Source organism: Salvia splendens, chromosome 6 (assembly GCF_004379255.2).
Source record: "Salvia splendens isolate huo1 chromosome 6, SspV2, whole genome shotgun sequence".
Taxonomy (NCBI): Eukaryota; Viridiplantae; Streptophyta; class Magnoliopsida; order Lamiales; family Lamiaceae; genus Salvia; species Salvia splendens.
The window spans coordinates 6525847-6549784 of NC_056037.1; the positions used below are offsets into that span (position 1 = coordinate 6525847).

The 23938-nt window shown below is 37.0% G+C and overlaps 5 protein-coding genes and 1 non-coding gene across 6 annotated transcripts; 4 read left to right on the top strand and 2 right to left on the bottom strand.

Annotated features, from left to right (window-relative positions):
* Positions 1 to 421: 421 nt before the first annotated feature.
* LOC121810029 (pentatricopeptide repeat-containing protein At4g38150-like) lies at positions 422 to 1650 on the bottom strand. The gene has a single exon (XM_042210908.1). The coding sequence runs from the start codon at positions 1508 to 1510 to the stop codon at positions 686 to 688; it is 825 nt and encodes a 274-aa protein (XP_042066842.1). The 5' UTR covers positions 1511 to 1650; the 3' UTR covers positions 422 to 685.
* A 2882-nt stretch (positions 1651 to 4532) lies between these two features.
* On the top strand, positions 4533 to 8300 carry LOC121806921 (pre-rRNA-processing protein esf1-like). Its single transcript, XM_042207098.1, has 7 exons — positions 4533 to 5052; positions 5149 to 5220; positions 5643 to 5869; positions 6140 to 6302; positions 6770 to 6898; positions 7303 to 7976; positions 8065 to 8300. Exons 1-7 carry the CDS (start codon positions 4603 to 4605, stop codon positions 8111 to 8113), a joined length of 1764 nt encoding a protein of 587 aa, XP_042063032.1. The 5' UTR covers positions 4533 to 4602; the 3' UTR covers positions 8114 to 8300.
* Positions 8301 to 8646: 346 nt separating this feature from the next.
* LOC121806922 (deSI-like protein At4g17486) lies at positions 8647 to 9870 on the top strand. Its single transcript, XM_042207099.1, has 3 exons — positions 8647 to 8989; positions 9063 to 9350; positions 9423 to 9870. The coding sequence occupies exons 1-3, from the start codon at positions 8857 to 8859 to the stop codon at positions 9692 to 9694; spliced, it is 693 nt and encodes a 230-aa protein (XP_042063033.1). The 5' UTR covers positions 8647 to 8856; the 3' UTR covers positions 9695 to 9870.
* Positions 9871 to 11206: 1336 nt separating this feature from the next.
* Positions 11207 to 13557, top strand: LOC121808412 (U3 small nucleolar RNA-associated protein 18 homolog). The gene is made up of 2 exons (XM_042208892.1): positions 11207 to 11327; positions 11667 to 13557. Exon 2 carries the CDS (start codon positions 11683 to 11685, stop codon positions 13387 to 13389), a length of 1707 nt encoding a protein of 568 aa, XP_042064826.1. The 5' UTR covers positions 11207 to 11327; positions 11667 to 11682; the 3' UTR covers positions 13390 to 13557.
* Positions 13558 to 14127: 570 nt separating this feature from the next.
* On the top strand, positions 14128 to 14209 carry TRNAS-AGA. The gene has a single exon. It is a non-coding gene; the product is annotated as a tRNA-Ser (tRNA).
* An 882-nt stretch (positions 14210 to 15091) lies between these two features.
* Positions 15092 to 19600, bottom strand: LOC121809394 (protein PAT1 homolog 1-like). Its single transcript, XM_042209985.1, has 5 exons — positions 19294 to 19600; positions 18965 to 19131; positions 18500 to 18556; positions 17906 to 17981; positions 15092 to 17427 (listed from the first exon to the last, which is right to left on the bottom strand). Exons 1-5 carry the CDS (start codon positions 19355 to 19357, stop codon positions 15380 to 15382), a joined length of 2412 nt encoding a protein of 803 aa, XP_042065919.1. The 5' UTR covers positions 19358 to 19600; the 3' UTR covers positions 15092 to 15379.
* Between the last annotated feature and the right edge of the window lie 4338 nt (positions 19601 to 23938).

Sequence of the window (23938 nt, forward strand, 5' to 3'; positions counted from 1 at the left end):
CACTGACTTCACCTTTGTAAGGCTGAGAGAAGCAGAGCTGCTTCTTAAGAACTTCATTTTACGTGGAACAATTAATGATTCAATAGTGTTTGCAGAATTTCTGATTACAGGAAACCCCTTTGAACTTCGAAATTTCACTTGATAGTAATAAGATATACTATTATGTTTTAGGAATTTGATCATTACTTCTTCATGTGCTTTGTTTAGTTGTTTATCTACAGGTAGGATAACTGTGCCATGAAGGAAAGAAGTTGAATAGTACCTTGAAATAAAAAAAAGCACTTGTTCAGAAGAAATAATGCATCTAAGAAATTAGTAGTATGATTTTGTCAGCTTAAACTAGCTATGGTTTTGAGTTTTGACAGTACCACCATAGCTGGGTCTGAAGCAATTCCCTGGTCCAAAACAATTGTAAACAAAGTTTGCAACTGAAACAACAATTTTCATTCTAGAGCAAGAACATGGCGCATTCTTGTTTAAGGGTTCATACATAGAGTGAAACAAACAATTGACCTATCCCCACTAAACCAGAAGCAAGAAGAGCAAAAGCTGACACCAAATAAAGAACAAGAAGAAAAATAAGCATCCTATATATTGATATTCAGACCAATAAACAAGAGGGAGAAAACAGAGTAAAGGCTGACATCAAACAAAGATGAAGAAAGTAAACAGAAATGCTTAAGCCTCAAAAAGGAAACTTCTTGGAGGCCTTCTTCCCCAAGATTGCCTCCCACACCATGGGCAAGAAGGGGCCTTTCTTACCCAAATACTCCTTAACCGCTTTCTCCTCCACGAAGAAGCCCTTTAGCCTCATTCCCTTCACAACATTCCGAGTCTCTTCCAAACCCTTCTCCCTGCAACACGCATCAATCAATCCCGTAAAAGTAGCCAAATTGGGGGAATGACCAGCCTCCAACATCGCAATACTAAACTCATAAGCCTCCTCCACTCTCTTCCCACCGCCCAAGCACAGCCCTTTAATCAAAACCTGGTAACTGAAGGCGTTGGGAACAATTCCATTGCTTTCCATTTTCTTGAAAATCCTCACCGCATCATCCAGCTTCTGCGCCTTGCAGAACCCCTCCACCACAGCAGTGTACACCACCACCTCCGGAATGGCCCCCTTCTCGCGCATTAACCCGAAGAGCTTCATCGCTTCTGGGACCAGCCCGTCTTTGCACAGCCCATCCAGCATAGCCACCGCGTTAGGGATCAGCCCCGTCTCCTTCATCTTCTTGAATATCTCATTCGCATCCTCGCTGTCGCTACCTCTATCGACTGCCTCGTTCTTGCTAGGGTTTTCTTTGATGCTGCTATCGCTGTCCAGTCCAAGCTTGAATTTTTCGAGAAAATCAGCATCGGTTTCCGCCTTACGGGGCCGAGATTGATTTCTGAGGGGGCGGTCGGCAATTGGTTCGTGAGGTTGATCGGAGAAAGACCGTGCGGCGGCGAGGCTCCGTAGGAGACGAGCTCCTGTGGAACCAAGTTTAATTCTTAGAGCTATCGACATTGAAATTCCAAATCTCAGCAACTAATTTTCCCCTTTCTATATATGCAGCAAACAAAGAACGAAACGCAGCCATGCTATTCTTGAAATGCAGTAAATACAGAACGAAACGCAGGAGAGGAAATGACGGGAGATGCTATTTTTTTTTACTTTCTAGTCATTTTTACATTTAAGAAGTTTCCTTATAATTGAGTAACTTTTTTCTCTTAGTTATTTTACTCTATCTTAATTTATTCTCTCTATTTTTTTCCTCTCTTACTTTTTTATCTATTTATTTAATACACTTAACATCTATTTTTTAAACTTCGTGCCAAAAAGTTTTGCTTCAACTATGTAAAAACAGAGGGAAGTACTTTATATAAGTATGAGTATTAATTTTACTTTTTCTCATTATTATAGGAGCTCAGTATAATATTTTCAAAAGAGTAATCAACTAATTTTAAATACTCACAGTTAAAAAGAGTTGTTGAAAATAAAATAAAATACTATTAAACAAAAACTGAAAAAAGATATAAATATAAACATTAAACACAAAAAAACATACATATATATTCAATATTATGATTGTAGTTTACAAAAATATATTTGTATTTTATTGTATTTAAATAAAAAATACTCCAAAAATAAACACATATCATACAAAAATAATTATACCATTAATAATAAATAAAAGAAAAAAATGTGGAAAACTCGAGTTACATATTTTTCAATACGATACCAATTTAAAAAGCTGTAAAAATCAGAAATTGTATATTTGCCGCGTTTCAGGAACAGCAATCCCTACCCATTTATAAGTGGGTTCGACTTTTTTTTTGGAAGCCCAATTTTAAGTTAGGTTTCAGCTTCAGGTAATAAAACTAAAGCCCAATTTTAAGAGCATCTCCAATGCTGGCGGACGTCAAATAGCCGTCAAATAGCCTTCACACTGCCACATCATCAGCACTACAATTCTCCTGCCACATCAGCTTGCCACATCAACTGGACATCAAATAGCCATCAAATAGCCTTCACACTACCTATCCACATCACTAATAACAATTATATAATTTAATTTACAATTGTATCAACATACATAATTTAATTTACGAGACAAATACGGAAAATTCGAATAATAATATTAAAATTTAAAAAGTACATTACTTTTAAAAAAAAGTACAACAATTTAAAAAAATTACAAAAAGTAAAAAGTACATTAATTTAAAAAAGTAAAACAAAATCACTCATCGCCGCCGTCCTCGTCTCCGTCGTCGCCCAACGCTTCTTCACTGCCGTCGCCGCCGCCTCCGTCGCCACCTACGCCGCGGCTATTCCCGCCGGTGTCCCTCCTCATCGCCTCCAGTTCTTCACGCTGGCTCTGGAGCAATACGCGAAGAAAATCCTTCACCTCGGGGTCCACCGCCGCTTGGAAGTCGGCTAAGGTCTTCACCATTTGAGCGCGCGTTTGTTGGCGCGCGAAGAATTTGAGCTCCTCGGTAGACCTGCCGAGGGGGGATGCCGAATGGACATCCTGGGAACTCGGTGTGCCCCCCCTCGCAACCTGCTGCGCCCGCCTTTGCCCAACCGGGCGAGGTCGGCGACCGAACGACCGAGGAGTCGGGACCTCCTGGGCCGTCTCGGGGAGGTCTGACGAACCACCGCTGCTGCCGCTATAATCTCCGGTATAGTTCAGTCTCTGCCTCTTCGGCCAGCCAGCGTCGACGCCTGCCCGGAATTTCTCCGACTCGTTGAGCACAACGTAGCAGTTCCAGTAGGTGAACTCATAGTACTTCTTATCCGGATCGGGGTAGGCTCTTTCCGCAATCCTCCTGCAGTCTTCCTCTGTTTGGCCACTGGTCTGCATGCGGAGGGCGTTGGCGTACAAACCCGAAAATCGAGAGACGCCAGCCCTGATTCGGTCCCAGCACTTCCGGACCTCCTCCCCGGTGCACGGTCTCCCTTCAGGGCAAAATGCCCTGTAGGCTGCAGCTATCTTCGCCCACAAGTTGACGATCCTCTGGTTGTTTGAAACGAGAGGATCGTCGCAAACACTCACCCACGCCTTGGCAACCGCAACGTTCTCCGCGTCCGTCCACTTCCTCCGGCCCCGGATTTCGGCGCGGGGCTGCGACGACTCGCCGACCTTCTTCGCCTTGCCCTTCTTCTTACCCCGCCCTACTCCCTGGCTTTGAATGAGAGTTTCAGAAACGTCGTTAATATCAAAACCCAAGTCCGCTAAGGAGAAGGTCTCCGAATACTGTGCATCCGTTGGGGTCGATGTGTGCGAAGAACCGGTGGAAAAATCAAAAGTCGGCCGATAGGCGTTGTCCCCCCCGTGCGTCGCCTGCGACTGTGGAATCATATGTTGCGCCGGTGGCATCATCTGCTGCGCCGGTGGCTGCATGCCGGGTGCCCACCCCGGCATCATCTGCATAGGGGGCTGCATGCCGGGTGCCCACCCCGGAATCATCTGCTGCCACGGGTACACGTTGTAGTACCCGCTCATTGGAGGCCAACCACCTCCCCCAGGAGCCGGGGAAGTATGGGACCCTGCCCCGGGAGTCGGGGGCGTCTGAGACCCTACACCGGGAGCCGGGGGAGTCTGAGACCATCCCCCGGGATTAACTGGAGTACCTTCGTAGTTGTTCTCCATTGCTCGTTATTGATCTTGTACAGAAAGTAAGGTAGAGAGAGAGTACTCGTTAAAACAAGTGGTGCGAATGAAAATGAGGTTCAACGCGCGTATATATTGTGTTTTGCGAAAAAAAAAAAAAAAATATTTAAATCCGACGCCGGTTTGGCGCCGATCCGGGAGCCACAATGGCGCCCGTGAGGATCGGCGTGGGAACCGGCGTCAGCGCGGGAATCGGCATGGCGACGCCGATTTTGACGCCGATTTCGCCCACGCCGGTTCCAATGGTTCGGCGTCAAACCGGCGTGGGCGAAAAATCGGCGCTCCGGTGGTGACGCCGACCATTGGAGATGCTCTTAGCTGCTCAACATGTCTCTCTCTCACAAACACACACCACCGTGAGGAGAGAATGTCGTCCTCCACGCGCAGGATTTTGGGTTTGGAGCAGAGAAAGAAGCACAAGAAAACGAAGAAGAAGGAACCCGCAATGATTAAGGACGAGCGATTTGCTTCGGCGCAGTCAGACCCTCGCTTCATGGAAGCTCCCAAGAGGCATTCCAAGGTCACAATTGACTCTCGCTTCCACCGCATATTCACCGACCGCAACTTCATCTCCTCTCGTGCTCCCGTAGATAAGCGTGGCAAACCCAAGCCTAACAACTCCTCCTCCTCTTCCTCTCTCGCTCATTACTACCGTCTCCAGCAACAAGATGTCCCAGAATCAGATGCCCAAATTGCCAAACCAGCTCAAACTAAAACTCATATTGAAAAAATGAGGAATCTTGATGAGGATGACGACGATGATGAATCAGACGAAGAAGAAGATGATGCTGATGATGGGCAGAGTGTGGACGAGTCTTCATCCACCAGTAATACTGACTCAGATGATGACAATTATGTTGACCAGGAGGATGAAGAAGATAGCCTTATGCCGCAGGTTGATACTTCTTCACTGTATGCCTGAACTAATAAGCCGATACAGTCTTGTAATAGTTTTGTAATTGTGTATGTTTTCTTTTTTTCACATTCGCAGGAGGATGTACCCGAAATCGACAAAGAAACACGAAGACTCGCGGTTGTCAATCTCGACTGGAGTCAAGTGAGGGTGAGATATATCATCTGTTTTACCTTTTCGTCATACTTTCAAGTCATTCCTTTTACTTTGAAAGCACGTTGTATGACACAAGCTATAATTATCACATAGCATTGGGGTTAGAATAATCCTCAATAAAACAAGAGCTCTGGACTTGAGGGTTGTCTAACTTCTTTTACGAGTATCAGAGCTTCTCTTTCTTGCATATACAGTCGACTATCTGATATCTCAATGGGGACTTTTTGAATACCAAGCTTTCATTTATATTTCAATGTACACCATTTTATGCGTATAGGGAGGTAATGCATTGATGTCAGTCTGAACGCTAAATATCTCAATAGTTTTGCTTTCGGAGTGTTTACGTGTTTTGATAAATCGTATGCACTCTTATTTTCTCTTTTTTGGATGCTTATAATATGAATCCTTCATTGCAGGCTGTTGATTTGTATGTCTTGTTAACTTCATTTCTTCTTAAAGGGGGTCAAATTTTGTCTGTATCTGTCTATCCGTCCGAGTTTGGACTCAAGTGCATGGAAGAGGAGGCAGTCAGTGGGCCTGTTGGATTATTTGATGATGAGGATAAGCATGATGATATGGATGATGACGACGATGATGAGATTGACCAAAGTAAGCTACGTGCTTATGAGATAAGCAGGCTAAGGTATATTTCTTGAAGTTTCTGGCTCTTCACATTACATGCTTGTACTCTTTGGTTTTCACCTATTTAAAATTTAACACTCTATAAATGGCTTATATATTTGTTTCAATGGAATAAGCACTTAGTGAAGACCTGTTCTTTTGAGTTTAAAGATTGTCTATATGTCAATATACAGGATGATGTTCATGTTTTAGTTTCACCTTTTGTGTCTCCTTGTTCTAAAAATATGTGACATCAACTTCTGTTGTGATTGACCGTACCTCTTCTTGTTAGGTATTATTATGCTGTTGTAGAATGTGATTCAGTTGCAACAGCAGATTATCTCTATAAAACTTGTGATGGAGTAGAGTTTGAAAGATCAGCGAATAAGTTGGACTTGAGATTTATCCCAGATTCAATGGAGTTTAAGCATAAGGCACGTGATGTTGCCACTGAGGTAATTTACGTCTCTTAATTAGCTTCTTCTTCCATAGCAATTTGAAATCTCAAATTTCTTCCCATATTTATCTTAAATTAAGATTTTCTCTGTTGTTATGATTTGTTTGAATATAATCATAGGAATGGACTAGGCACGGCAATAGTAAGAGTATGGATGGCAGTATCATATTTGTGCTATTTATTTTGGCTGTTTTTCCTTTAGTTAGGAATAGGCTCATATCTGAGCTATATTAGCATTTGTTGGAGAAACTTTGACCACATATCTAGCAATCTATTTCTTTTTAATTATTGGTCGAACTACAGGTCTATGCCCAAGCATGTGGCCAACTTTTTTTCCCCATATGAGTTGGTTTTATTTTAGGGAATGAATCCAAACTCCTAATCTTTGGCTGGCTATCTTGAGAAATCCACTGTATTTTTCTTACTAATTGGCTAGTCTTATGATTCTGATTCTTTTCTATCCAGGCACCGGCGGATTATGAAGGTTTAGATTTTCAAACTCGAGCGCTGCAACATAGCAACATTCATCTCACATGGGATGAAGATGAACCACAACGAGCAAAGACCTTGAAGAGAAAACTTAATGATGAGCAGGTCGGTGTTATGTTGTAATTTCTAGTTGTGATAAACTTTTCAAATGTTTAAAACATGTGTCAATTCTGTTGTTTATCCAAAAAGTATCTGATTCATTCTGTTGCTCATCTTTTCATTTCATAATGGAATCTACATTTGAAGAAATTCACTGCTGTTGCAATGAGTTATTGCAGATGAATGACTAAGTTGTGTTTTTATCTGCTTACTGGTTGATGATATTTTTTAGTATATGTATCAACAGTTTAGTTCCTTTCAAAAGCATCAGCAGAGCTGTATTGTTCTGTGGAGTTAGGCGATGGTCTATTGTATTTTGGGAAATGCAATTGTTGGGTTTTGGACTTCTAGTTATGCATATAGTTTGTCAAATCCCAACTCACTTTTCACATCTTTTCCTTCCGTTGCAGATAGCTGAGTTGGAGTTAAAAGAGTATTTGGCATCCGATGAGAGTGAATCAGATGAGGACAAGAACGAAGATGAAGTGGAAGGAGAGTCTGAAAAGAAGTGCAATAAGCGAGATAAGTACCGTGCTCTAATCCAGGGAGGGGACCGCTCAGATGAAGACGAAGAAGATGATAATGGGCGGCAGGACATGGAGGTGACTTTTAGTTCTGGATTAGAAGAGATAAGCAAACGCATTTCTGAAAAGAAGACGAAGAAAGCAGAAACAGTTTGGGAGGCTTACCTCAGAAAGAGAAAAGAGAAAAAGAATGCTTCAAAGAAAGGGTCGAAATACATTTCAGATGATGAGAGTAGTGACGCCGATGAAGAAGCTGCAGAAGAAGCAGATGACTTTTTTGTGGAAGATGATACCCCAGCTGAGGAAAATAAGGGCAGTCGTGGGACAAGAAAGAGGGCGAATGGAAACGAAGCAAGCCTATCAGAACTGGAGCTGTTAACAGCTGATGATACCAATTTAAAGGGGTACAGCATAAAACCTAAGAAGCGCAAAGGGAAGAAGGGGAAAGAAGTTGTTGACGAGGGCAAGATACCTACTGTGGATAATCAAGATCCGCGGTTTGCAGCCTTGTTCACCTCACCGCTGTATGCTCCGGACCCAACTGATCCTCAATATAAAAGGTACTGTTTTATTTTGTTTTGTAATGTTGTCATAGAGATTCAAGAATCAAGCATATTTGTAGCTACTAATGATGGATTTGTTGTACAGGAGTGCACCTTATCATCGGCAGAAGCAGAGCAAGAAAAGGGACCGGTAGAATGCTGATTTAACTGTATGCTCCTTTAGCTTTTTAGAAATATTGTTGTGATTTTATTATACTAAGTATATTTTTAATTTACTTGTTTGATTCTATGGATTTATATTATAATTATATTTAGATGATCAACTTTGTTTTTAAAGTCTATTTTTTTGATCTTGAATTATATGATTGTTTACGATTTTAATCTAATGTTTGATAGCTTCTAGTGGTTAATATCATGAATTAATTACTATACTTCGTAATATTGAGAATTAGAAGTTAGCACTAAATAAGTAAATATAACTATGACTTGTAAAACAATACTTATATATTTATGACTAAAAGCAGCCATCAGTCTATATTAATTTTATAAGACCGTCTCATCTATTTACAGATAGAAGATAAATTCATTTTGCTTTTGCTATAAATATATTTAAACTTAATATCATCACATGTTAAATATTTATGTAACTGTAGTATAATTAATAAAAAAAACATAAATAGTTTTGGTGGGGAAAGGGGATAAATTTAGCATTTCAAGGTTGATAAATAAATAAAGAAAAAGAAAAGAGAAGTTGCCCCAAATCATAAAGAATGTAATAATCACATTCGACAAGGCAAAAGCGAATTGGGTTTTCCGTTATCAAAAAATCTGCAATCCCAATTCCAAATCCAAAGCCTGAGATCGAGAATCGGGGTGTGAAATTCGATCAAAGTAAGCGCATGCGTTGAGAAAAAAGAAAGAGGAAGAGAAACGATCGATGCTGCGGAAAATGATGGGGCCGAAGGGGAAGACGGGCACTATACCGGTATACCTGAACGTATACGATCTCACCCCCATCAACGGCTACGCTTACTGGCTCGGCCTCGGCATCTATCATTCTGGTGTTCAAGGTAATCAATTGCTGCTTCCTCTTTGATTTCCCCCAAATTTGGCTATTACAAAAATTAGGGTTTGTTCATGTAGTTCATGGGGTTGAGTATGCATTCGGTGCTCATGAGCATTCAACAACTGGGATATTCGAGGTAGAACCAAAGCATTGCCCTGGCTTCACATTTCGAAAATCAATCTTGATTGCGAGATCAGATTTGGGGCCCAAGGAGGTCCGCGCGCTCATGGAAAATCTGGCTCGAGAATACCCCGGAAATGCCTATAATCTCATTTCCAAGAATTGCAACCATTTCTGCAACGATGTGTGCCTTCGCTTGACCGGCAAACAAATCCCTAGATGGGTCAATCGCCTTGCTCGACTTGGTACGATTGATTGTGGTGTTATGAAAGTTAATTTGTTTGTGGCTGATTTTGTTTGTTTGTTTGATTATTCAGGTTTGTTCTGCAACTGTGTTCTGCCGGTTGGGATGAATGAGGTGAAAGTAGGGCATGTTAGAGGTGGAGAGAAGAACGAGGCGGAGGAGTCGGAGAAGAAGAAGCTGACTAGTCATCTGACTAGGTATGCGTCTGCTTCCGAATCAAAACCATCGTCCGTGTCTTTAGCTTCTTCGGCCAGGCCAAGTGGCAGACGTCGAAGCGCCCATTCGATGTCGCAGCGCAGTTTTTCTTCTCTACCGGAATGCATCTCGAAGTGGCATGTTTCATGATATGAATATCTGTAAAATCTAATCACACAAACACATGCATGGCCATGGAATATATACATATACACACACACACATTGTATGATGAGAGGTTGTAGACTCTTTCCAAATGTATTTATTTATCTCATGGGATTTCCTGTAAATGTTATGATATGAAAATTGAATTTTGATTTTTCCAACTTTTGGTGTTTGGATATAAAGAGATATAGCAAGAGCTGGATAATACTAGTACTCCACGTTTTATTTGGTTGGGGCTATGTCATTCAATTCTCAGCAACATTAATTATACTAGTAGCATTTATTACCAAAGATACTCCATAAAACTACTACAGATAAGGCACAATATCTATGTCTGATTCACAATTTTTGGCTAACTTGCAACATTTTAGGTTGGTTTTTCCTAGTTGCGTGTCATGGACATATATAATTGATTATTGGACAAAAAAATGATTTGTCAAAAATAGAAATAAGTGTTACTCCTATATGATATATTTGTAATATTATTAACTGAAAACCGCAACACAGTCAAAGTTCGATAATAATTTAAGAAGAATCATATTTCGGCTAAAAAAAAGAGGCTAGCTGGAATAACTGTAAAAAAAAGAAATATTTTTTGATTGGGGATTGGATTTGGACATATAGTCTCATTGAATTTTAAAAAGAAAGAAGTAAAATAACTATTGTTTGTTATCCTGGGGATTCTGACTCAGTTTTATAAGCTCTGCTCCTCCTTGTTCCTCCAGCCAAAATCCGCCCGATCATCATCGGTGTCGGACGAACGACCGAGCATCGTCTGTGCATCTATTATCCATGCTATTCCTTATATATAGTGCCTGTGAATAGAATCTAAATTATTTTGTGTCTAACAAGTCACAATGTTATCCTGAATTATGTGCATTAGCCATTAATTTGTAACGGTGGTTGAATAGTACTGTATCTTTCTTCCACTAGTCAACTGAATGATCCTCTTCTCCAGAAAATTCCATTAAAGGGATAGTTTTTTTTATTAATTCCCATGAGCGACGCATGTCCGTCACGCTTCGCTATTTATGAAACGCATAACAATTATGCGTTTTTACGTTAAGACGCATCTACAATATGCGTCCCAATTAAATTATGTGAAGATAATAATTTTATTATAATAATATAATATGAATACCGATGTGCAATAAATTTAGTAGGTTTGAAATAAAAATTCAAGTTACGTACCCAAAATTTTAAATTAATTTATCACCAGTAAAATTAATTTATTTATATTTTTATAAATATATTTGAAACTTAATATCAGCAAATTAACATAATTTATGGTTTAGAGGAAGAGAGCTTATCGGAATGTAACTTACACTATCACCCTGTTAAAAGAGTAATAAGTATACTACTACTATTGAAACAAATTTATTTTAGTTAGGTATTAAAAATAAGTTGTGGGCTGCATTATTTTGATTGGGCCTAATAGAATGAGAAATGAGAAAGCCTAATGAAAAGCCCTAAAACACTACCCACATTTAAGTATACTCCTCCTCCCTCACGCCGCCGAACTTCTCCAACCTCCATTGAAGAATCGCCACCGACCCGCTCTCCAACCTCCACTGAAGAATCGCCTCCAGCCTCCATTGAACAAATATTTAAAAAATTGGTATGGATTTTTATTGATGTATCTTATTCCTCTTGTATTCTAACATTCAATTGAATTGAAAGATTAAAGAGATGATGTCTTCTCCATGCATTGAACACCACTAAAAAGATAAAAATTTGAAACACTGTAGATACAATGTTCGAAAATTTTTTCTGAAGAAGTCAGTCTTCTGCCCTATTGATAGATTGTTTTTTTCGGATATGGCAACGAATTGCTTTATTGGTCAGTAGAGGGTGTATTACTTTGTTGAAGAAATCATTTTGTATACATTTATGATTTAATTTCTATGTGTTTATATCATTGATTAGTTTTTACTAGTGTTTGATTTGGTTTGCGCAGTTTGTTGGCTGAGAAAATGAGCTTAATTTCTCAAAATGCCTTACCTAAAGAGGTAGGGAAGAAGAAAAAGAGGGAGATGGTGAAAGACAAGATTGAACTTGTCGAAGAAGAGGTTGGGGATGGAGACAAGACTGTCGTAGATCCTACGAGAAATAAGAAGAGAAAGAAAGGGCGAAAGGAGGAGGATGACGAGCAATTGGAAATTGACGAGGGGAAGGAGAGAAAGAAGCTAGAAAGCTTTTTGTTTAGCAACTTATACTCACCGGTTGGGTTTGGGAAGGACGATGAAGAAGAAGAAGCTAGAGAGGAGGTGGACAACAACTCTGTATTGTTCTTCACTGATAGGTCAGCAGATAGCACATTGTCTGTGTACGAGGAGGACATAGAGTCTGGAGATGAAAGTACTGATGAACTGGATATCAATGAGAGAAAACCTGTGTGGGTTGATGATGAAGAGAAAAAGACTAGTATAAACATAGCCAAGATTAACAAACTGCGGAAGCTGAGGAAAGGAGAGGAAGAAAGTGTAATTTCTGGTGAAGCGTATGAGTCAAGATTGAGAGCTCAGCATATGAAGATGAACCGAGGTACTGATTGGGCACGTCCCAATTCTCAGCCAGTGTATAGTTCTGAAGATGATGATTCTGACAAAGAAAACGGAGTGGTGGTAGCCAGTGGTTATGAGCGACCTGAATATGCTGATGATGTCCTCAGGTCAAACGAAGACCTTGTTCTGAACAGGAGTGTGAAATTATTACCGGGGCTTCTTGAGTACTCGAGATTGTCTGACGCCAATATGAAGGACCCTTCCCAAGGTCCCATTAATTCCATTCAGTTCCACAAGAATGCTCAGCTACTCCTTGTTGGTGGTTTGGATAGAGCATTGAAGTTTTTTCAAATAGATGGGAAGAAAAATGAGATGATACAGAGCATTTTTCTGGAGGACTGTCCTATTCGAAAGGCTGCTTTCTTGCCTGATGGATCACAGGCCATCATATCTGGAAGGAGGAAGTTTGCTTATAGCTTTGACTTAATCAAAGCTCACGTGGATAAGATAGGCCCTCTTGCAGGACGGGATGAGAAGAGCTTGGAATCGTTTGAGGTTAGCCCTGATTCTAAAACCATCGCCTTTCTTGGAAACGAAGGGTGTATTCTGTTAGTGTCATCAAAGACAAAAGAACTGATTGGTACGCTGAAGATGAATGGAAGTGTTAGATCTGTAGCATTCACTAATGATGGACATCAATTGTTGAGTTCTGGTGGAGATGGGCAGATTTATCACTGGGATCTGAGGACAAGGTTGTGCTTCCACAAGGGCGTCGATGAAGGCTGTCTTACTGGAACAGCTTTGTCTGTTCCCCCAGTTGGTAATTTATTTGCAGCAGGTTCAGACAGTGGGATTGTGAACATCTACAACAGAGATGAGTTCATAGGTGGGAAGAGAAAACCTATAAAAGTTATCGAGAACTTGACTACTAAGGTGGATTTCATGAAATTCAGTCCGGACGCTCAAATTCTGGCCATCAGTTCTCGCATGAAGAAGAATAGCATGAAGCTGGTTCATGTCCCATCTTTAACTGTTTTCTCGAACTGGCCTCCTCCTAATAAGGCGGTGCACTATCCAAGCTGCATGGATTTTAGCCCTCACGGAGGTTTCATGGCTGTGGGAAATGCTGCGGGAAAAGTCTTGCTGTACAAGTTGCATCACTATAATCGGGCTTAGAAAGTTTCTTATCAGCCAAATTAGATGGCAATTTTGTTTTGTTTGCTTATTGAGGCTAATTGACATGATCAGTTATGTTTGTTATACTACAATGTTTGTATTTCTTCTGGCAAAGTTGAAAGTTTATTTTTCATCAAGCCTTGGCATTGAAGGTTGATGATGTGTGGACTCGTTGAATTTCTTTCAGTAAAATTAGTGATGGGTATGTTGTATGTGCTATACTATTTATAGGGTTAATTGGTTTAAGTACACGACATGTGGAATGCTCAACAAAAATCAAGACTTAGTCCTATTTTTACTCTAGTACAAATTCAATCTTCTTCAACTGGCATGAAGTTTTCAGAATTGTACTTGAAGAAACCCTGGAAAGCCACCAAGATATGTGACTATGTGAGGTCTAAATTGAGTTACTGCTAGTCTGCTACATGCCTACATCCCAAAGCCAAAACAGAATCCGTCAACAACAAGATATCAAAGAAGCAAGAAACCTCATGCTTTACCTTAAATCAAACCTTACAAAGCAAATTTCTATATATAGATAATGAAACATTTTCTCTTGGTGAGGTTTTTTAAGTGTAACATGATTCGATTTTCTCAAGATCTAAGCTTTGAAAACAATTCAAGAATGAAACAAAAACTAATCTTTTTAGGATCTAATTGATTGAAATAATCTATGACAAAAGGTGTATCATAACTTCTGATGATCATTATATTAAATAATGAAAACGCACATAGGTTGTGGACGTGCCGGAGTGGTTATCGGGCATGACTAGAAATCATGTGGGCTCTGCCCGCGCAGGTTCGAATCCTGCCGTCCACGCTTTTTTAAAGCCAGAGTTTAGGTTAGAGAGCAGCAATTCTTTCCTAAATTTTTCATCATAATTTTAATATTCAGGATAATTGTATACAAAAACATAAATATTTTTGCAATTCTGATTGTATATGAATTAAAATTACATCTTCAAGTACACAAACTTTCAATTATTTTAAATTTTTTATAGGATAATTAATTAATCGCCCCCAAATTGATGCTAAGATATATGCATAAAATGTCTTTATAGCTTACACTACAATGTACCCAAGCAAGCATGTAATTGAATGTCTATGACACTTGTCTGACTTGAGCAAACCATAGTGATATAAATATGTACTTAAACTAGCCATAATGCTAGAATTCTATGTTTATGTGCAAAACTAAAATTGCGTTAAAGTTTTGTATTTATGCGGAACTACTTTTTTTCTATTTTTAGTTATCAATTTATTTCACTATTATTCTGAAAAGAGGTCTGTGAACAAGCACAAACAAAGAGGTAGTTACTACTTACTAGTTATGGTGTATAGAAGAAGAAATTAAAATTACTTTAGTCATCTATTACATGTGATAACTAGATCTACTTTATACCTAATTACTCTAGTTATAGACCAAGAATAATGTGATGGGAGAATATTTATACTCACAAAAAAAAACCCTATATTTATATACACAAAAAATGGTTATAGTACAATTTTGGACTCCAATCACACAGAGAGACCTCTAACTCTCTAAATAAAATAAGTCAAGAACCTAATTTGAACTGAACAAGTTATATTTATACAAACTTAAAAGCTTAGTCTAAACAAAACCCCGAACCCAAATTGTACATACAGATAACAGACTTTATGAGATAGAGAGAGACCTCTATATCAACCCTTCTCTTATTGATGATCCCTGTACAATCAACCTGAAAATGCTAGATTAATACTTACACAGACTGTCAAATACAGCTCTCAATAGTAACAATAATTATAATTAAATACTAGGAGTACTAGAAATAGAGCTTTGACATTATACATTGTTTTTAACAAATTTATTAATCGAAAATGAAGACTTCAGAGCAGGCATCACTCCAACAAATTTGTTGGCACTAAAATTCTGCCAAACCCCAAAAGCAGCAGCAACAGCAACAGTGACAAGGGAAGCAGAGCAAAGCATTTACAGTTCACAGCTCACTTACCCTTTCACCGTTTCAGGATTCACTTGTTCGCCACTTCCACCACCCTGCGAGCTAACACCGTTGACAGGCATCGACCGTTGTGCCAAATTCAGCAGCAGTTTCTTCTGGCTCTTGTCTGTGTGAGGTACACTAGCGCGTAGAATTTCTACCGGCATCTCCCCACTTACGGCTCTTGCAGCCTCCGAACCGATCTCCAACTTATCTTGGGAGATTAGGGACTGCATTATACTATCATACTTGCTGGCGCAGTATTTCATCAGGAGGCCGAAGAAGGCATCGAACGACGCCTGCCAAAGGGCGCAGTTAGGCGTGCTCAAGTTGCTGGCGGGCAGAGGATCTCTCAGTAAATGAGCTCTTTCTAGAACGGATTTCAAGATGACCGAGGCACCGTCTCCAGCAGGACTGCCGATAGGACGGAGAGGCGGCTGCTCGGAGGAACAAACAACTGCAGCAACACAAGCACTAAGGGAATTAAGATCCATACCGCCAATGCAGATAGAGACTGTTTCAGCAAGGTTATTGATGGTGTCGGCTGCTTTTGCATCAGCTGGTAGGCCCCCGAACAGAAATCTTAGATGGCGGAAGATATCCATGCATACTATTCGAGCAAGTTCACTACCGGGTAGTAGAAGCTGAAGAAACCTTGAAATGAGTTTTCGGCCCTTACCAACAGACACTATCCTTAAGAATACAATATCATCCTTGGGACATAGGCCGACTGAATTGCAGCTTTTACCAAGTGGGTCGACTAGCTGCAGAGAGGCAGCTAATCCTTCTAAAAGGGTATGGCGCTTTCGCCTTAACTGGTGCCCACCATCCTGAGGTTGAGTAGCTTGTAAAAGACGATCAATGTCATCCACCTCTAGAAGGAGAGAAAACCCATCCTCAATTGTTACTCTTGCTGCAAGCATCGGTTCCTGCTCCAGAGGCTTTTCGAATATTTTCTGCTCAGAACCACTATCTCCACACGCAGAAGGAGGGGGGTCAAGCTCAAGAAGAGGGGAAGGCCTGCGAACTGAAGAAAAAGAAACCCTTCCAAGAGCATCAACCTGAAGATGTGGTTGTGATTCAGTACAGCTACGGGACCGAGAAGACTGTTCTCGAGGGAGGGATGGGCAAAAACGATACTTTGACCTCATTTCAGCAGATTTCTTTGCAAGGCGAGCTTGGTGGTAGTAATCATCTACATAAGGGTCATTGCCGTGCGCATGCTGCATTTTGAGTATGCTCTCTATTTCATCAGCAGTCATGTGCTTAGATTTTATTTGTGGAAAGTTACTATCACTCCGATGGATACTAGCCTCAGACCCTTGATTAGAGAAACGCACAGAATGTTTACCTTTCTGTGATGATTTAGACTTTGACTTGCTCTTCTGTGTCAATCTGTATTTGCACCAATCTGATGAAGAAGGAGTGCTACTAAACATTTGAGATTGTAAGGCTGACAACTGGGCCAAAGATGGTTGAAAAGAATGGTGTCGTATTGGCTGCTGTGGGGATAATAAATGTGGAGGTAATAGTCCATTACGATACTGATGCTGCAGGATATTGTCTAAGAGAATTGAATGATCCCCGTGAAGAACACCAGCATGGTTAATCCATTGGTTCTGCAATTGATTATTATGAGATGTATTTGGAGACATTAGGTTCATATTAGCACTATATTGGAACCCTTGAGGTAAACTAGACCAACTGAGGATAGAGTTAGAAAGCGAAGAGCTGTTCTGATCAGAGAATGGTGACTGAGTTCCACTAGAAAGAGTTGACAAATTGAAAGAAGTTTTTTGAGAACCCGGTGGAGGGAAGGAAGTGAAAGATGACTTAGGGGCCAAAATGGGTTCACTTGAAGCGTGAAGCAGCTGTGGCTGTTGCTGAGGGTAGGATGATGTTCTATATAATGGTTTAGATTCTGATAGAAACAATGAGGACGGATGGTACTGTGATGACCATCTCTTATTTTCTTCATAGCATTCTGAGTCAGACATATGGTGATCAAACCATTCAGGAAAATCTGTGTCTCGTGTCCACTCTGTGGCTGATGAGCCTGAATTAACATTTATAAATCAAAAGGCCAGAAAATAACTGGAAAAAAGAAGAAATTGAACATAGCATGTGAACAAGAAATAGCAACCCAAAACATCAAATGTCTTAATCTAAGTTCAACAATTGATGTGAATCCCAGTGTTGAGTGCAAACAAAGTGTTTTTCCTTCAACAAGGAGAGAGTCCATTTTTTTTATTTTTGCTATTACTTCTTGAATAATTCACATGAATGAAGACATTGGAAAAAGGTGTGATGCTTAATTTTGCATTGAGAACACTCGCCAAAAAAATTGTTAACTGCAAATCTTCATATAGACAAAAAAATATTCTAACATTTTGGAACAAAAATTCTTTAAAAAGATCAACTACTAATTTATGCATACATCATCAACTGGTGTGTGTAATCATCAGCATAAAACTGTAAGGGAAGACAGATAGATTGAACTATAACTCTTAAATAGGCACATAATTAGAACTCACTCTCTCTAGAGAAAGATCCAGACCCTCGATCACCAATAACTCCAGGATGTCTTGGTCCCGAAACAATTTTGTTCAACTGCATGATAACAGAATGGCACAATAAATAGCATGTAATAAAGTGATCAAGACTAGGCAAATATTGGTCAAATTTACACATCCAGGAGATCAATAAGACTTCAAACAGAAGGGCATTTATTGTTTTCTTTGTACATTCTATTGTTCATTGTTGTTGTCTCTTTTTTTTAGAATACATGTCTAGAAGCAACTTAATATTGTTCTCTATGATCAATCATATTAGTTCAAATTATATCCAAGTTAGACTTACTTGCCAGATTATTTTCCATTTTGCTTTTTTCAAATATCATAGAGCTGCATCTCTCATTGTATTTCTTGAAATGACTGTTAACAATCATATTCTTGCTACCAAATGCACTATTTGCTGTATTTCATGTGTAGCTATGCTTTCATTTCTGAATGGCGATTCAGGCATACATAATACACAATAACATGGTAATAGATTGATAGAAAAAAAAACTAACAATGCAAAATCACAAGAATAGACTACAGAAGTACTATGTTTTGTGAACAACTCACTTTTGCAAACGTAGTTGCCAGATCATCTATATCAGACAAAGATCCTACTCCTGAGCCCTGGAAAATGAAAATTATTCAAGACATTAGATCAAAATAGATATATACAATAAGTTAGGGCCTAATACAAGAAGATTTTCAAAGTTTGCCATAAAAACAGGAATTCTATAGCTAACAAATAAGACCATCTTAAGAACTCCAGGAGCTTATCTTATCATATAATATTAAAAGATCACATTTAGACAGGACCAAATTATTAAAAAATTCAAAGAACATCATGAGAATTACAATATTTTTTCATTTAAGAGATGTCTCTTTACTGAGAGTCACATGCAAAATAGCCTCGATATGTTGATTACACACTTCATTACACGAACAGCTATGAGCTTCTACTGTTCTACGACTAGAGTTCTAAGTTGGAAGTCTCATCAAAAATACAGTTTCACAACAACAATTCAACATATTCACCTCATCTTTCTGGAACAAATGATACTCATTCAATTCGTCTTCACCACAAAATCCTCCCCCAATCGAACGAACAACCTCCTCATCATCCTCCAAACCCCCCAATTCCACTCCATCCATTCTATCCTTGCCGAAAAACGAATACTGTGACGCGTCAAACATCGCACCACCTGCACGAATAATCAAATACCATATCAGAACCTCGCGTGCACAAATTCCAGCTGAAATCACATCCAAACTCATTCCATACAGCTCGAGCAAGGATCGTAAGCGACAAACGAATGGAATCAAGACATAAATAATTTTTAGAGAGAGAGAGAGAAGATTCCTACCAGAAGCCGAGCTGCTTGTGAAGTCGGTGTAGTGGTTGAAATCCTTGCCGTCGGATCTCTCCATATTCCCGCAATTAATCGAACCTAACTCCAATCACGGATATGGAGAGGGTGATTCACAGAGGAAGCTCCCCTTCGCTTAATTAGGGTTTAGCAGCAGACAAGACAAAGACTCAACCACTGAGATATTCACACAGTGAGCGGTTAGACTCGATTCTAGAGAGAGAAAGTGTGCGTGCTTGGATTTGTCTGTGTTATAAATATTCAGAGAGAGAGAGGGGGGATTATTCGGGGAGGATCCCCTACTGTGCTTCAAAACACAGCACAAAATGCTGTGGTACAAAACGCACATATTTAGGAACAAAACGCACATATTTAATCAATCTCTCACTTTCTGTTTTTTTCAATATCTTCCCATTCTTGTTTTCATTTTTTTATATTATCAGTTCTGAAACAAAATCATCATCTCAAAATAATTAAATATGGATGAAATCATCATTATATAAGAGTACTACTTAATTATGAAAGAAAAAATGTAAAATTAAATATATTTTTGAGCTAATTATTTTATTTCAAGAATGATAACTAAAATTAATAATATTTAAAACTCAATGATGTATATACCTAATTAAATGTTAGTGAAATCATCAATTATATAAAATAATTAACTACAAAATAAATTTTTTTTGAAAATATATCATATATTTGAGCTAATTATTATATATCAAGAATGATTACTATACAACTAATACTCCGTAATATTTAATACGAATGATAAATATATACTCTAATTAAATGTAAGTTAAATCATCAATCATATAAATAATTAACTACGAAAGAAAAAAATTAAGGATGACATATTTTTTGAGTTAATTCTTTATTCCAAGAATGATAATTATAATTAGAGTATTATTTCAAACTCAATGATCCCAACTTAATGTTAATGAATTGAAATCATCAATTGTATAAAATAATTAACTACAAAGGTATACAGTAAATGATATATTGTTGAAAATTAATAATGCAGTAGTTACTTAAAAATATAAAAACAAGAATGATATATTGCAAAAAAGAAAAGGAAAGGGATTGATTAAATATGTGCGTTTTGTTCATAAATATGTGCGTTTTGTACCACAGCATTTTGTGCTGTGTTTTGAAGCACAGTAGGGGATCCTCCCCCGGGATTATTTGGTAGGAGGTGTTTGGAGTTTTGCAAACAATGAAATGTAGGAGGCGTTGGCCTTTCCCGATATGCCCAGAAATGGGTTCAATTGAATTAGTATAGATTTGGTATAGTAGTAATTATTTGAAATAAGGAAAATAATTTGAGCCATAGAATATTGATAAGAGTGAGGAAATTGGCATTTTTTCAAGAATTTACTAAACTGCAAACAAGTTGCAGGGCAGATGTCAGTATGGAGCGGTGGTAATACTTTAGCCTTAATCCGCAAAATCGGTCGAAGATTAATCCAATTCTACTAAAAGCGGTGGTTTCAGAACATATGTGGGTCAACTAAAAATACAAAAACAATTAAGTCATTAAGCATAAAGAGTGCCAACTGAGTCCCAGCAATTTGGATTAATTACTTCAATTACGAAAATTAATCGAATAGCTGAAGTATATCAATGTGAGACAGCTGGATGCATTTTCATCTACTCTTTATTTTAGAGACATAATGTCTCCATGATATAATACCCTTATAATTGTTTTGCCATAATCATTAGTTACTACTATTATATTTTGACTAATATACCCTATTGTTATTTTAAGTAAATTTATATCATAGCATTGTAACCATTTCACATAATATTTACACCTTCTTAAAGACTCACCAAAGATTTGCAGTTTTGCACATTTATCAATTTAATTGAGTTATTCTGTAAAAAAACGTTGATTATACAATACTATTATTATATGATCATTTTTTTGAATACTACTGTCATTTTTTGAAAGAATGTATTATTTCAATTGGAAGTTTTGGTTCAAAAATATTAATGTTAATTTTTTAAATTTTGATTTAGGAATACAAAATTTATAATTTATTTTTTGATAAACAAAAACTAAAATATAATTATTAATTTAATTTAAATATTAATTAAGTTTCTTTTTGAGTTATCAATTATAAAATATTTTTTAACTTTCGATCGTGAGATTTAAAAATTAAAAATTTAATGAAATTTAGTAAGTACTTTTGAAAGTAAAGAATTAAAATAAAAAATTATGAAAATTTTAAAATCAAAATGGTAAACTCAATTAGTATTAATATATATCATATATCAAATTTTAATTTGTTGCATGTCGTAGTGAATTGAGCTAAGAATTCTAATAGTACTGTTACAGGAAAAAAAATAGAATATATTAACCATATGCTTTAAATTATTAAATATGTGAGAAAAAATATGTGACTATTATTTTTTTATTGAGGTTCAATGTGACGATACAATAATTTAGAAATTAATATATTGGATAGTATAGAACTATAATTAAAATTCTAAAAGTTTTAAAATTAAAACTAAACACAACTAGTGATATGTTATATACTAGTAAGAAATCCCAATTTGTTGCAAGTTATTGTGAAATTTAACTAAGAATATATTATAAAGAAACAAAGAAAAAATACATAAATATCTTTAAAATATTAAATATATGAGTTTAGAAATATGCGATTATTTTATCAAGGTTTAACTAATGTTCCAAAAATTATGAATTTGAATAATTAATATTTGAAATGTAAAATATAAAAATTATGAAATTCTTAAAATCAAAACTGTAAATTAAAATTTTATATTGAAGTAACGTTCCAAAAATAAATGGATAAACTAGTAGAGATAAAATAAATGGATAAACTAGTAGAGATAAAGCGTAAAAAATTGTGAAGAAATTTTCATAAATAAAAAATGATATTAATTTTAGTGTACGGAACAAAATGAACGTCACCAGAAGAGTGTTAAATTTTACTCATCCGTCCCATATAAATAGACATTTTTTTCCATTTTGGTCCTTCTCATAAAAACAATCTACTTCTTTTTTTAATAATTTTTTTCTAATGAGACGAGTCTTATTTCCATTAACAATACTACAATCTTTTTTTTTTAATATCTCTCTATTATTTTTACCAATGTGCACTTTCAAAAGTCTCAATTTTTATGAAATGGATGAAGTATATATTTCAAAAATTATTAAAGCATTCAATTTTTTTTAATAATTTGTTTTACTATTTTTCATTATTATCGAAAAATTGGTGAAATCAATCAACTTTTTTCTTATCTTTTCATTCTCTTATTTTTCAAACACATTATAAAATTGTAACTGAATTACGAAGAGAAGTTATACAAGTTGGTCAAATATAATAGGTGTGGGTCCTGTTGCTTCCATATATATTCCCAATAATCAAGTCATGATCTTAATTAATAATTAGTCTTCCTATATAGATAATTATGTACGCAGGACAAAACATAAATTTAATCTAAAATAAAATATAATGTAAAATTCCTATTTTAACCCTATTATAGCATTGCATTATGTCTAAAAATCATTTCTCTTAATCGAATAGCTGAAGTGTATCAATGTGAGACAGCTGGATGCATTTTCATCTACTCTTTATTTTATCAATGCCTATTAATGTAATTCATATCATCATCATACCCACTATTCAATTATTGTTGTACGCTATATTTACAATTAATGATAGTGAAATATGGGTGGAAATAAAACATAATTACAATCAAATACAAAATGAAAAAGGATCTGACTATCTTATTTAAAAACATTTAGTTATTCTAGAATAATTGTAGTAGTAAATACTAAATAGGAGTATGAATTCATAATAAATGAAAGCTAACTGAACTTTTCATTTGTATATTTCAGTCGATTCAATTGGCCCCATTAATTGCTTACACGACCATTAATTAAATAAAAAGTTTAAATTTTAATTAATTTAGATATTAAGAACTTACAAATTGGCAAACATAAATGACATGTACTATAAGGAAACGAAATATCATAATTTCGGATTGAGATGAAAGAGAAAGAGTATGATAAAATGTAGTAGTAATATATATTGTGACATGTATATATAAGTAAACGTGGACGAAATATCATAATTTTGGATTGAGATGAAAGAAAAAGAGCATGATAAAATGGTAGTAGTAATATATATCGTGATATGTATAAGTAAATGTGGACGAAATATCGTAACTTCGGATTGAGATGAAAGAAAAAGAGCATGATAAAATGGTAGTAGTAATATATATTGACTGTTCGAGTTCAACAAGAATTACTCCCTCCATCCAAGAAAAATAGGACACATTCTGAATGACACGCGTTTTAATGTGGAATTGGTAAAGTAAGAGAGAAGTAGTGTTAGTGGAATGTGGAGTCCAGTAAAAAGAAAAAAATAAGAGAGAAGTCGTTGAAAACTTTCATTTTTTAAATGTGCTCTATTTTTCGTGTACAACCAAAAATGACAAAGGTGCTCTATTTTTCATGGACGGAGGGAGTATATTTTAATAAAAAAAATATATTATACTTCAGTGGAAATGGATATATAAGCTTATTTGAATATGTTATGATTAATAATTCAAAATATCCTTTCCAAATAGGATTAGAAAAGACAAGAACAAATGTACATATACTATACTTTTT